Raw genomic sequence first — 13,924 nt, 5'->3', positions numbered from 1 at the left:
GGCCTGTTAAATGATCACTCTGCTGACAGACAAATGAGCTGGATGTTTCTCACATCATATTGCCTACTAGCTTCTATCTGGCCAAGTTATAGCCAGCCTGAGTGGTAAACCTTTTTATGGCTTCCCAAAGGTAATTAAATAAGAGATAAACACACTCTGAGCGTACAAAATATAGCTAATGAACTACATTTCCATTAAGAATGTAAGAACTTTAAATATTATCCTAATTGACAATCCTTTATGGAAATTATGTAAGTGAAAGGTAGCATGCATGTTTTAAAATACGGTACATGCTTGTCCTCTCGTAACTTTTAAAACTGCAATATCATTTGCATCTAATCAGCTGCAAATCAGACATTAAAGAAGAAAAATAATAGTATTTTAAGAAAAGAGGGAAGACATTAACAAATGAAACTATTTCTAACCAGGAAAAATTATTTTTAAAGGAACATTTCAACCGTAAGCAAGTTATTACTACAAAAGAATTAAACCTTTGGAAACAGGAATTTCTATTTAAATGCCGTCTCAGCCAATAATTACAACGGTACTTCCATAATAATTAATCTAAATAGAGTCAAGAATTAACTCGAAGTGTCTCTGGTGTATTACTGTTGTAGTAAGTTTACCTGGAAACACAGACTGAGGTGATGGCTAGCTTTGGACAAAGGTGGCTTAGAGAAAAATGTCGAGCATGCAGTATGCACTCCCTCTACTGGGCACTGAGATTATCCTGAGCAGGCATTCAGAAAAAGAAAGGGCTATGTCCGGGCATCCAGGTACCGTGAAATAAAACCCCTTTTACAGCTTCTGCTTCTTTCCCCAGATGCAGCTAAAACTCAGTTTCACAGAAAAATGGATTTCAAAACTCTTGTTTATACTTTCAAAATACATTTCCTGTCACAAGCCGACACCCGATTCACACCCCAAACAAATATTTAACTACAGTAAATGTAACTTGTGTAAGCACACAAAAACTCACTTGCCTTTGACCAACACAGTAAGACTGTCATTTTTTGTCCATCCCCCACCTCTCTGAAAAAAACAACAGCTCAGGAAGTCCAAGTGATGACTTGATGACTTCTGATCTGCTGGGGGCACATCAATGGGAAGAAGGAATGTATAGTCTGGGCAGCGGGGACATATTAACATTTATAAAATTTGCTGCAAGGGATTTGTTTCTAGACAGTCAAAGGACAACCTTTGTCATTCTTTTTCTCCTCCCACAGCTCCTGAGAGGTAAGAGCAGAAAGGTGCCATGGCCTGCTTGTGTTGGCAGGGTTTAAGCACTATGTAAAAATGACAGCCCTCCTTATAATTAAGGCTTTCCGATGGTTTGAATTCTTCACTGTTACAGAAGAGAAAAGAAAGAAGTGGTTATATCTTATGTCACTATAAACCATTTCAAGTCAAAATGTTTCACTGTATAAAGCTCTGTGCTTTCCTTCAAGGGACTTCATATAAGAGAAGTTCTGTAAACCTACAGAAACTTCTCCTATAGTTCACAAAGCAGTGGGGCTTTTCCATTTTTCAGCAAAGATAAAGGCAAAAAAAGTCCAGAGAAAATGACTTGTGCTAATTTTCTAACATGCTTTAATTGCATAAGGATTCTGCCTTGCAGTCCAGTGCTCCGTGATCTGGAAAATGAAGCGAAAAACAATAGAAAGCATGGAAGTAACAGTGAGGACTGCCAAAAGCAGACACCTTCCTGCACCAACCAAATGATTCTTCTGTGAAGGCAGCCCAGGTAATCACCAACTTCTTCCTCTAGATGTAGTTCACATCCAGCTACATTGCTGGTGTATTCATATTGAACCATAGCATCAAGAATTACTCCAAATATATATGCCTTATATATATATTGCACCTCAGCCATGTGCACGTGTAACTGCTCAGCTCAACAAGAGTACCAATGACACGTAGCAATGGTAAGTGACTCCAGGACCTTCCCTCTTTTAAGTGGAAATTTAAATCTCTGCAGGATTTAGAAGTATAGTAGAGTTCATAGTACTAAATCTCCAGTTTCACTGTCTCTCACTAAACCCTTCCCTTTATCAACTTTCTTGATCTCAATTTGAGGATGGGTAAAGCCTTTACTCCCCCTGTCCCCAGGCAGAACAGAAAGAAAGCACAGAGTAGAACAGATGAAAGGGCAAGAAATTAGAGACCAGAGAAGCACAGAGAACGAGCACGAAGGAAAACTAGAAAGTCTGAGGAGACCGGGCAAGCCCAAGTCCCCAGCCAAGTTTCCAAGAGTCTATTGTTCTGTTTTGTATTTGCTGTTAAAATAAAACCACTTTCTCCCTGAAGGTAAGGCTTGCCGGTGGTGCAGGACCATAATTACACTCGAAATGGGCAAGTACACAAACAATTCTCCTTTACATTCTCCAGCTACCAATATAGGTACCTCAGACTGCAGTCACTAGTTGCCAGGAAAACTGCTATCATATCCAAATGTAGAGGTGTCACAGACCAACTACAAGCTAGACAATTTACATGGGACCTTCCACACTCACACACTTCATTTACACAGTCTTTCTCTCTCAGCTCACTAAATGCTCCCCTTCATTTCTAGGTGTGCTCATCTCTACACATGAGCAGGTAGCAGCACTCACTGACTCCATGCGCTAACAAATAACATCCATAAAGCTGAGCTCTGTCAGGACAGGATGGCTGTGAGCCAGTGCTTTGAAGGACAGACTATCAGTACTTCTTCTCTTGGATCTAAAGATACAGAAGACAGCAAAACTTTGGCATGGCAAGAACTATAGCTCCAATGACACAAGGACATACAGACAGAGGCAACAATACATAACATGAGCAGCATTGCTGAATTAAAGAGGAGCTGCATGTAGTGTTTCATATGCTGACATGTAAATATTTGACAGATAGGGATTTAATAATCATGGTCTAAGAGATGCTGTTTATTTTGTTCTATCAGACTCTCATTTTAGCTGTTTTTATGTTTCAACAAAGTCATTTGACATGCAAATAAAAGATAATTTATACAGTTTCCTTCTGCAGTGCAAAGCTCTCTATGTTCACCTTATAAATTCAAAGTAACTCAGCACTAACACTAAATTTGGGTATTTTCTACTGGAGAAAAACCCTAGGAATAATTATATACTGTTTTCAATGCTTAAGTTAACACCTCAGTCTGCATTGCTTCATTTTGAATGTATTCTTTGTGAGCACTGCTATGTATTTTCTTTTTCTTTTTTTTCTCCTTCTAACAATGGAATTTATTAGCTTTCAAACCTTATATAGATAGCATTGATCAATCTCCAGAAGTGGTAACAATACCACTTTAAACACATACACATGCATGCACTCACACACGAAAATCAAGGCTTGAATGTCCTTTATATCTTGCAAGAAATATAGCAACCAATATTCCATGCAGAGGTGCAGCAAATGAAGTCCTGTCAAGCAAATGGCAGGAATGACAGCAGATGTCTGGATTCCTTCATAGCTGGTTGCATAAAGGTAGCACACATATTTCACTGGAGGAAAAAAACCTCTGACAAGACAGTCTTTCAGTACTTTTCATTCAGAGTTGGCATTTTTGACTGGTGTGGTACATCAGTAGGTATTAAGATTATGAACCAGATTAATCTTGATAAAGCTTCATTTGCACAATGAAAGCAAAGTCTACAACACTCAGTCATGGCTAAACGAGGCTACCACAATTTAGTCCAAGGTATAATGTCCAGATCAAATTCTTACAATCCAGTCATAAACCAGACTCTACTCTGGACCCTGACCCAACACACTTATTTTCATGTCAAGCTATACAGTAATATTGTTTGATTGCAGCAACCAACAGAAATTAGTATTATGCAGCTCTGCTTTTTAGCTACATGAAGCTGCAGACTCCTTTCTGGATCTGAATAAAGTATTTGAACTTTCAGCCTCCATTTATTTACAAGTTCTACCTATTTCACAAAACCTGTCATAGGTAGCTTATCTTTGTGAACTATTTTGATGCTTTAAAGCTTTATATAACAACTAATTCTCTTAAGATATCCTCAATCACGTTACACGCTCACTAGAGAGAGTAAACACTCCATAGAAGAGATGCTACTTTCCTGAACTGTGAGACACTAGCATAGTTTGGCAAGTTGTAAAAGAACATGAGTAATACAGTGTTTACCGAGAATTATGCACGAAAGAAGCTGAGGACATAACAGTGTTACACATGAACTAAGAGTAAATGAAATGTGAACTTAACTGCTTCTCTATCCTAAACAACAGTGCTGCCTTACGTGATTTTGTCTAATAACCAGGCCCCTGGCATACTGCACAGGTGTTTAGTGCAACTTCCTTGAGTGAAGCTACAACCAGATGAATTAGTGTACTTTTCAATAAAACTTGTGTTTTAAAGTTTCCCAGATTAAGGCTTAAGAGAAAGTGCATTTTTTGTGTACAAGCTAAGCACTACTAATGGTCCCCTCTAGTAAAATAGAATTTTAAGAAACTCACCACTTTGCTTTGCTTTGCTTTAAAGGAAATGTTCACTTCCTTGTATTTCTTCATAGCAGTCTCCAACTTATTCTTGAGATCAATGGCACATCTTAGGCGATCATCATCTATTCCTGCTCTGGTAAATAACTGCAAAGCAAGAAATCAACATTCTGATTCTTTTTTCTAGGCATCTGAGCCAAAAAACATTTTCAGTTTTCATTCATAATTAATGAAATAACATTGTCACAAATTCCTTTACTTTCCAAGTAACAATTAGTGAAGCCACTTCTTTTCCTATCTAGAATATAAAAGCTAATAGCAACTGCTAAAGACAAACAAAGAATGAACAGCTGGTATAAACATCTCCCGAGAGTGTCCTTCCATAGGCCAAATTCCACGCACAAGGCTCCTGAGCAGTAATATCAATTGACAGAAAGGACATTCTGTTTCTCCGATACAGACACATCTGACAAAAACAAGCTGTGTTTTACTGTAATCCTTTGTGAAGAAGTCCCATTTTACTATATCTTTTAAAAAAAAAAAAAAAGTATGACTGTAGGTAGCATACCTAATGCTGAAAGCCATCAAACAAGTCATGTAGCTCCTGTAGTCTGCTTTTGTCCACGCCTACTGAACTAGAAATCTTTTCTATTTGTACCAATGTTTCTTCAATCTTAATTTCCTTTATGCTCACTCTTCCTCAAGACTTACTGTACCCCAGCCCTTGCTTCTCCATCTTTTTATAAAAAGAATGAAAAAAAATTGTCTCTTTATCCCACCTGAATCCAGGACTGCACAGAAGGCCAGAACTTATTTCTGAGAAGTTTGTGAGCATCCATGACATTGTTTATTATGGCAGTATTATCTTCATTCTCATGCACTTTTATTTCTGCTCAAAACACGGGAAAAAAGAGTTAGTGCACAATGCTTATATTATCTTCACTATAAGAGCTCAAGAAGGTAAGCAGAAGTTGACATGAACTTTTCTAAAATATTTGATGACTTCAGGAAAAGTTACAAACATCAGAATGTTTCTCTGTTCAGTATTAATTATTCTACCATCACCCACACATTCAAAAAATCAGAGGAAAAGATGAAAAGCTTTCAGTCCAGTGATAACAGAAAGAGTTGTTAAAACCATCACTACTATTTACATTACATCTTGTCCTAAGTTCAAATGAACTGGGCCTTACTGTACCAGTTTCTGCATATTCAATATAAAATAATCCCTGCCCCAACGGCAATAGGGACTTGATTGTCAAAGAAGCCAAGTATGACACTATGCAAGTAAAAAATGGTACTTTCCACCCATTAGTCATTCATAAGCCGCACAGATACATTTCCAATTCTGTTGTCTGCAAGCACAGAAGTAAATACCTGCCTTACTGACTGTTTGCACATGAAATTGCATTAGGACAGTATTTGGATGAGACTTCACTTAGACTACCAAAACACAACCATCCTAATTTTTCTAGAGGTAACTCACATTAGCAAAGTTATATAAAAAAATGTATTATCATAATCCTTAAGAATTCCTAGCAAAACTAACTGCTTCTTTCAAGTTGTCAGTAGCACGGAAAAAAAAAGTTTAAGAAACACTCAGTTGTAAGATTTTAAAATTAGCAGCTTTTACCCCAGCTATAGAGAGCAAAAGGTGAGCAGTGAAGCATATGAGAAAGAAAATTATACATGGTAACTAGATTTTTTTTTTTAACACAGGAAACTCATCTTATTTTAGGTACTATGTAGTGCTATAATGTGATTACAACTAATACAAAAGTTCAGTCTCAGAAGGTAATTAATAATATCTGTTAATCACATACAAGGACACCCAGCCCTAAAAACGGTTACTAGATGAACCAGAAATAAAAAAGAACCCCAAAATAAATCAAAGTGGCGTCCAGGAATCCCAAATCAAAATGGTGTCCAGGAACCCCAGCATTTAATTCTTAGAAAAAAACCCCAACCAACCAACTGCAACTACAAAGCATTTCAGACAAAGGCTGCCTCCAGCTATAAGTGAAAATTTTTTCCAGGTACCTGTGGAGATTTCAAGGTCTAGAGTATACTTATGTGAAATAAGCCCATGGTTCCTAACAAAAGTCTGGTAATCATCATCATTGAGAGCTGGGACATTAGATTGAGCTTCTGAGCACGAGCGTCCATCTAATTCTTTTTGCTCAGGCTTCTCCTGTTTCTCTTCTAGCTCTTTAGTTTTATCAGTTCTAACACACTGAGAAACAGGAAGAACGTCCTTGCTGCAGCATGGCTGTTCATCATCCATGCATCCAAAACAGGACTGGTTAACTTCCATCCGGGAAGACAATGGGGATGCAGGTCTGTCCTCATTAGCAGACATTTGTTTGTTGGGTTCCAGTTCTGTGTCATTTGCAGTGAAGTCAAAAGGATCTGGCATCAGAAGCCGGAAACAGTTTTCCATCTCTGTCAGTGTGTTGGCAATCTCTTGGGACATTTCTATCAAGACACAATTGTTTTAGAATATTGTTATATACTGTAAAAAAGTTAATGCCTCCAGAGCAGACACAGATTTACAAAACAAATATGACTGCCAAAGGGGTAATCCACTTATCCAGTAATCAGTGGTAATTTAGCCATACAGATCTCTCCGCTGCAGAAACTGTGACAATACTTCTCTTAAGCAGGAATTTCCTGAGCAAAGAATTTTGAATCAGTGTTCCTCCTTTCCCTATCCTCTCTAAAATTTCACTACGCAAAGGTGACACAAGTACTTCATAGAATTTGAAGGAGAACAAGGTTCAGTGAGGATATTCTTAGTGATGTTGGTGGGTATTCATTCTACAGCCATGAATATTATAGTTGCTTGTAGGTGTAGCCATGAATATATGCTATTGCTCAAAAAGATACTACCAATAAAAGTGACATTAAGACGGTTAAATCTCTTTAAAATTCCACCCTCATGCATGAAAACGTTCCCAGCATGCAGAATAAATGCAGACACAATTGGATGCATTGCATATACTGAAGTAATTTAATTAAATAACCCTTTGTAACTGCAACATAATATACTTGCTATCTCTGTTCTTTCGTATTACAGAAATATGTTTGCTAGGTACATATCACTTAGAGATTCAGCCCCCAGTTAGACACATTTTTTAGCTGCAGTATGATACTATTCATAGATAATCCTGTGCCCAGGATAACTGTGCAGACCATCGCCTATACTTCTGGAACAGGATGACTGTATATACAATGTAATTAAGGTCATGAGTCAACAAGGTGTTGAGAAGTCTGTGCCTAGTCAATGACACAGAACTTATGGCACTAGCTCTGAAAAGTCTCATGATATGCTTGCTTGAAGTTGTAATTCAGAAAAGTATGAATGCATAGACCAGACCCTTACTAGCTAACTTTTTTTTTTTTTTTAAAAGAAAAAAATCTCTCCATAGTACCTGAGCTCACAGGACTGTCACTTGTTTCCCCTGATACTCTTTAGGGGAGAGAGACAGAGGGTCAAGCTCTATGTCCTGGTTTCAGCTGGGATAGAGTTAACTGTCTTCCTAGTAGCTGGTATGGTGCTATATTTTGAGTTCAGCATGCCAAGAATGTTGATAATACTGATGTTTTCAGTTGTTGCTAAGTAGTGTTTAGACTAAAGTCAAGGATTTTTCAGCTTCTCATGCCCAGCCAGTGAGAAAGCTGGAGGGGCACAAGAAGTTGGCACAGGACAGAGCCAGGGCAACTGACCCAAACTGGCCAATGGGGTATCCCATACCATGGGATGTCACATCTAGCATAGAAACTGGGGGGAGTGGGGGCGGGGAATAGCCGCTCGGGGATTAACTGGGTGTCAGTCGGTGAGTGGTGAGCAATTGCACTGTCCATCATTTGTACATTCCAATCCTTTTATTGTTACTGTTATTTTAACAGTGTTATTATCATCATTACTAGTTTCTTTTCTGTTCTATGAAACCGTTCTTATCTCAACCCATGAGTTTTACTTCTTTTCCTGATTTTCTCCCCCATCCCACTGGGTGGGAGGGGGAGCAAGTGAGCAGCTGCGCGGTGCTTAGTTGCTGGTTGGGGTTAAACCACGACACTCTAACAAATGTAGTACTCCCACCCTCTCTGGTCAACTATTATTTGAATAGCTATTCTCTTAGAATTTGTTTTATATAACCTTAAAAAAGGTTGCTTTAAATACCAATAATAACAACAACAACAACAAAACACTAAAAGAACCAAAGCAACTCACCTTCCATTTCTTTTTCAGCTTTTTTGGCTTTTTCTTTGTAAATGTTATCCAATCGTTTTTGCTTCTCCTCTTCCCTCCTCCTTTCAGCCACAGTTCTGGCATGCACATCTTGAAAATCCACCTAAGGAGGAAATGAAGAAAAGAGTGTAACATTCCTCGTAAGAAATATATAGAAAATCCATTTCCTAAGATCGTTATCTGTGGTGAAAAATCCTCTAATGTCAGCGATCAGCCAGAAACTCAGCAGTACTTCCTTTTATCTCTTCTCCTCCTAGAATCAATAACTACAGTAATTCTGAATGGAGTTTTTACTTCTACTAATAAGGGACTGCTGAGAATCAATGGCTTTCAGAAAGGAATCATAAGGTAGAAAACCAAAATGCTTAGATTTCCACATCTAAATTGCAGGAACAAACTAAGCTTTGGAAGACCTGTCACAGCATTGGAGACATGGGGTTAGGGGGAACGGGCAGGAAGAGACTACACAGGGTAAGTATTCAAATTACATGAAAACGTCACGCTAGGTCCACTATTAGTAAAGGAAATTTAGGAAAATTTGTAAGCACTATTACCACAAATATACATATCGCTTACTGAAGAACTTTGTAAGCAAGGGAAGTAGAAGAGAAGACATTCAAATTCATTAAAAAAGACCAAGTTTCGGATTTTACAATTACATTTGTTGGATCTGGGGATTGAGAGAAAGGCTATCATTCAGTCTCACTTTAATTTCTTACAACTAAAGTATAATCATAAATCTGAGTGATTCAAAATGGTGTTTCTTAAAATATTTGCAATGGGATTTTTTTTTTAGTTTGCTCTTAGAAGGGCCTGAAAATATAAATATTTTTCACTTCTATTTTAAGGAAATGAATCTTGATTGTGTTATTGCACAAGGAAACCCCTTCAAAAAAGAAAACCACAGTATTTCCTTTTGATTGCTACCACATAACTTTCATTAACTTCAATACAGCTTACACTGAGTGCTGAGCAAGCCTGTACTTTTCTGGTAATAGAGTCCGCAGACTCCCTGGTGCTCTGCCTATATCACAAGCACCCATTGAACATTTGCTGCTATTGCCACTGTTAGATGATAAAGCTTGTCAACATACAGTAATGGTTCCCATATACTGACGTCCTACACCAATGTTTTGGAGCCACACAAGAGTAAAACAGTGAAGATGAATCTCACTTACGAGGTACACGTCCAGACAACATTGAGATCACTCTAAGCAGGACAAGTAAGTCTCACTTTCTGTCTAGTCCCAGAAGATCTCTCCTGTAACATGTACATGGACTTACCAGCCATGGGTCAAGCAAACCAAGTACATCCTACAACTGAAGTTTGCTTATTTTTGCACAATTAAGAATTTTGTTGGTGTCTCATCTCAAATTTACTGAAACATCTGAATATTTGTTCAGCATTAAGCAAGTAGGTAACTACATATAGAAGTTAAAATACAAATGCTTGAACTTGGGCTTAACCACGTGCTAAAGTAAAGTAAACATATAAATGTTCCTACTGCTGAATAATCCCTTTTTTTACAATACTTTTTACAAGTATTATTTATGCAAACACCTTAAAGACGAATTGTTTTTATATAAAAGCCTCTAGGAGCAAAAGGATAATTCAGCTTTCACGAAACTGGCATGGAGAGTCTCCATCAGTTTAGGAAGAAAGGCACACTTACCGATCTCTTTTTTTACTGGGGAATGGGGGCTGCAGAGGGAAGGTGGGTAGAAGAGTTAGTTTCACAACTTACAGCAGCACTTGGATCATCAGGGTGAGGTTTTTGATTTTTGAGATCTGACTTTTCTACCAAGTTTGCATAGCTCTCCACACAGCAGCAGGAGAAACATATCTTCCCAAAGAGCAACATTACCCACAAAAATGGAACAAAGACACAGGACCCAGGAACTACAGCTACTGTTTCTAGGCAGTCAGATTGGACTTGCACAGAAAACAAGAAATTAGCTAGTTTCCTAAATGACAACTTCTGCTGCATACCAGAATGTCTACAGTAGACTCATTTGCCCAATCTTTCCCCTTCTTTGTCCCAAAAGGACCAGCCATGTGCTGCTCTGCTGCATTGTTTTATGCTTTGGCACTTGTCGAGATGCCCCTCTTACAACTGCCAATCATCGTGGTTTGCCATTGATAACAAGAGTGCATCTCACATACTAGATATCTATCACCAACCAAGTCTACAGCATGCACAAAGCTTCGAGTTGCCCTTGCCCAAAACAGGGCACACTGGCCTCTTACAGAAGCCTCACAAGGTCAGAATAATTTGGGGCCTGAGTTACGGATGTGTGCAGGGACTTGTTACCTGGGGTCAGCACTAACAGACTTGGTCAGAACCCATCCAACCTCATTTATGTGATATGGACCGAGACCAGAGTTGTTGTTCTGCCCCTGTATTGGTGCAGGCTATAGGAAGCCTGTAACTATGGAACTGGATGTGACGAGGTGCAAACAATTGTTCTTGATTTAAATGGTGTAAGTAGCGGGCCTAGCCAACTACTGCAACTTTTGGGAAAATACTGAAGTACAGCAGTAAGATACTCTATGTTGAACTGCTCAAAATCCTGTTCACTCCGTAATTGCACCTCACTCTCTAAATCCATCCATGCACTCCTCTAATGCAAAGATACTATAATATGACTCAGTTGCCTAAATGTGCAAATATTTGGAAATATTTGAAATCTTTGGGATTTTTTCCTCCTTTCTTCTTTTTTTAAACTTTTAGACAGGAGTTTGAAAACAATTATTTTCAGATATACTGAAATATTGTTTGTTCTTAAAGTCAAACATCTATATACATACCTACTTGATACCTACTAATATGGACCTACTAACATTAAAACAGTGGGTAGCTCTCCAGGTTTATACCCTAAAAGGGCAACAGTTGTCATCTTCCAATGGTTTATAAGGTGATTTTTGTTGATTAAAAAACAAAAACAAAAACACAGCAAAAACCTGCCAAAACCACAAACCACACACAGAGCTAACACTCCTCTCAAGTTGCCCTATATTACTGTGCCAAACCTGTAACGCAGAACAGCTGATGTACTTTACTACTAGAAAGTACAAATGCCTCCTCAAATCTTTTCGTTGTTTCTCACACTTCAAGAATTAAGCTGGCAAAAGGTCAGTTAGGTCAGTTGGCTCATCTCAATTTTAAGTACAAGAGTTACCAAATTAGGCAAGATTGTTTCTATTGGTACTAAAGTTTCTAGAAGAAATATACAAAAAGTGATCACCTAGTCATAACTGGGGGCATGAGCAGACAGACATGCCAAACTTAAGCAGACTTCTTGTACACTTGTGTGTTCAATATGGTAAAACTGTATTATGTGCTAAAGCTCCCTCATCTCAGTCTTGCATTTTTCCTTGTCACTTTTGTTTAGGTTTTTTTTCCTTTATTAAACAAGACAATAAGGGAGGATTCAAAGACAATCACCTTTTGAGAGCAAATGCCAAAAACTGTATAGAAAAAGAACACAAGATAATAAATAATACAAGTAAGGTACGCTATTAGCTTAGTATGGAACTAGAACAACAGAAATTCATCATGTATCACAAAGGTTTTTCCATCTACTGTTAAGAACACTGAACATTTGTCTTTCTGAAGACAAAGAGAATCAATGTTTATTGAAAGCCTGGTATTATCATTGTAGACAGCATAAATGCTGGAATATCATTCCCAATTTTATTGTTTGCACCTCAGAAGAGATACTAAAGCAGAAGAGTGCTCCAAACATAATAACTTGAAGCCTAGAAGGGAGATCTAAAAGCAAGCGTTTACATAAGAGAAATTTCTCTTTATTAAAACTTTTTGTATGACACACTAACGCTGCAGCTGAGGGGAGCTAGCACCTACACTGACTGTCTCTGTTGTACAGCAGGAGGACACTAGAACTGGACAACTCAGTACAGAAATCAGGCTAGTTTAAACTGGCATAGAAAGACTTAATGGTTGATTATCCTCAGTTTAAGGTATAACATTATTTCCCTTCTATAAAGGGCTAGACTTTGGGGCTTGGGGTAGGAATCAGTGGGTGATAACCTACTGGTGAGCAATACTTTTTGCACCCTGAGAAAAGGCTAGTTGAGCCCAGCTCTGAGTACAAGCCTGGGGTTTTTAATACTGCAAGTTGAACAAAAAGTTTGGGGTTTGTTTTTCAAAGACCATGCTCAACAGGATGTCTCCTAAAGACAGTGTCATTTCCAACAGCTTTTCTTTTATATTTATTGGTTTCCTCACTTTAAACATCTCCTAGTGATCACCACCTAAAAACACACATAGAAGTAAAAAATGCAGAGTACCTTCTTATTCTGCTTTAAGAAGTGGTATCCCAGAGAAAGCTTCTTGTAGGCCTCCCCGTATTTCTCATGCCAGTCTTGCACTGACTTAATGGCTGCTTTCCTCAGTTTCTGTGCCACGTCTTTGGGCGGGGGAAGAGGCTGCTCATGGTCTATCCCCACTGTGAGCTCCAAGAACTCTTGGAAGTTGGAAATAATTAGCGTCCGGAATTGATGTGATCTGGTGAACAACTCCTGCATGATCTGGAAAGCTGAGAAGCGCATCTCAGCATGGTCCTCATTGAGCCGCGTCATCAGCAGGTGATAGGCATGGCTGATGTGTTCATCTGAAGACCTAAGAAAGGAGAAAAAGGAAAAAAAGAAGGAGTGAGCGTTATTAAAAAAGAGGTCCGGCACATAAAAACACAACTTTTTTTTAATGTATTTTAAATTTTAAACCAGCAGCTTCTCTGCTGGCAGCAAGCTGCACCCAGCTCAGGCAGCAGGCCCCAGGACGGCCCTCGGGGGCAGCCTCCGCGGCTCTCCGGCCCGGGGAGAAGCATCGCTTTCGGGGGGAGGCAGCGAGGCCCGGCTCCCACCCCGCGCCGGACCGGGCCGAGCCGAGCCGGGCGGCTCCGGGCGGCCGTACTTGCAGATGTTCTTCAGCTCCTTCATCCTGCCGGGCTCCAGCCGCTGTTCCCCCGAGGTGGTGAGCTCCTCCACCAGCTCGGCGAGGCGCTGGTCCATCTCGGCCGGCAGCGAGACGCCGAGCTGACGGGACACCCGCCCCGCCGAGCCCCTCAGGCCCGCCGAGCCCTGTCAGGACGCCGGGCCGCGTCGGGCCCGGCCGCTGCCTCAGGGGAAGTCCCGCCCCTCAGGAGAAGCCCCGCCCCTCGAGGCGCTGGTCCCCCCCCCCCCGCCCC

The 13,924-nt window shown here is 39.6% G+C and overlaps 1 protein-coding gene across 1 annotated transcript in view; it reads right to left on the bottom strand.

Moving 5' to 3' along the window:
- Nucleotides 1-13,845, bottom strand: part of UVSSA (UV stimulated scaffold protein A) — a 59,299-nt gene extending 45,454 nt beyond the window's left edge. Inside the window, exons 1-6 of the mRNA XM_075056747.1 lie at nt 13,651-13,845; nt 13,026-13,356; nt 8,696-8,816; nt 6,502-6,936; nt 5,241-5,350; nt 4,480-4,608 (exon numbers count right to left, since the gene is read on the bottom strand). Coding sequence (XP_074912848.1) covers nt 4,480-4,608; nt 5,241-5,350; nt 6,502-6,936; nt 8,696-8,816; nt 13,026-13,356; nt 13,651-13,748 — 1,224 coding nt within the window. The 5' untranslated portion in view covers nt 13,749-13,845. The remainder of the gene's footprint in view (nt 1-4,479; nt 4,609-5,240; nt 5,351-6,501; nt 6,937-8,695; nt 8,817-13,025; nt 13,357-13,650) is intronic.
- Nucleotides 13,846-13,924: the final 79 nt, after the last annotated feature.

The sequence above is a fragment of the Buteo buteo genome, chromosome 1 (genome assembly GCF_964188355.1).
Source record: "Buteo buteo chromosome 1, bButBut1.hap1.1, whole genome shotgun sequence".
Taxonomy (NCBI): Eukaryota; Metazoa; Chordata; class Aves; order Accipitriformes; family Accipitridae; genus Buteo; species Buteo buteo.
This window is presented reverse-complemented; position numbering and strand designations above follow the sequence as displayed.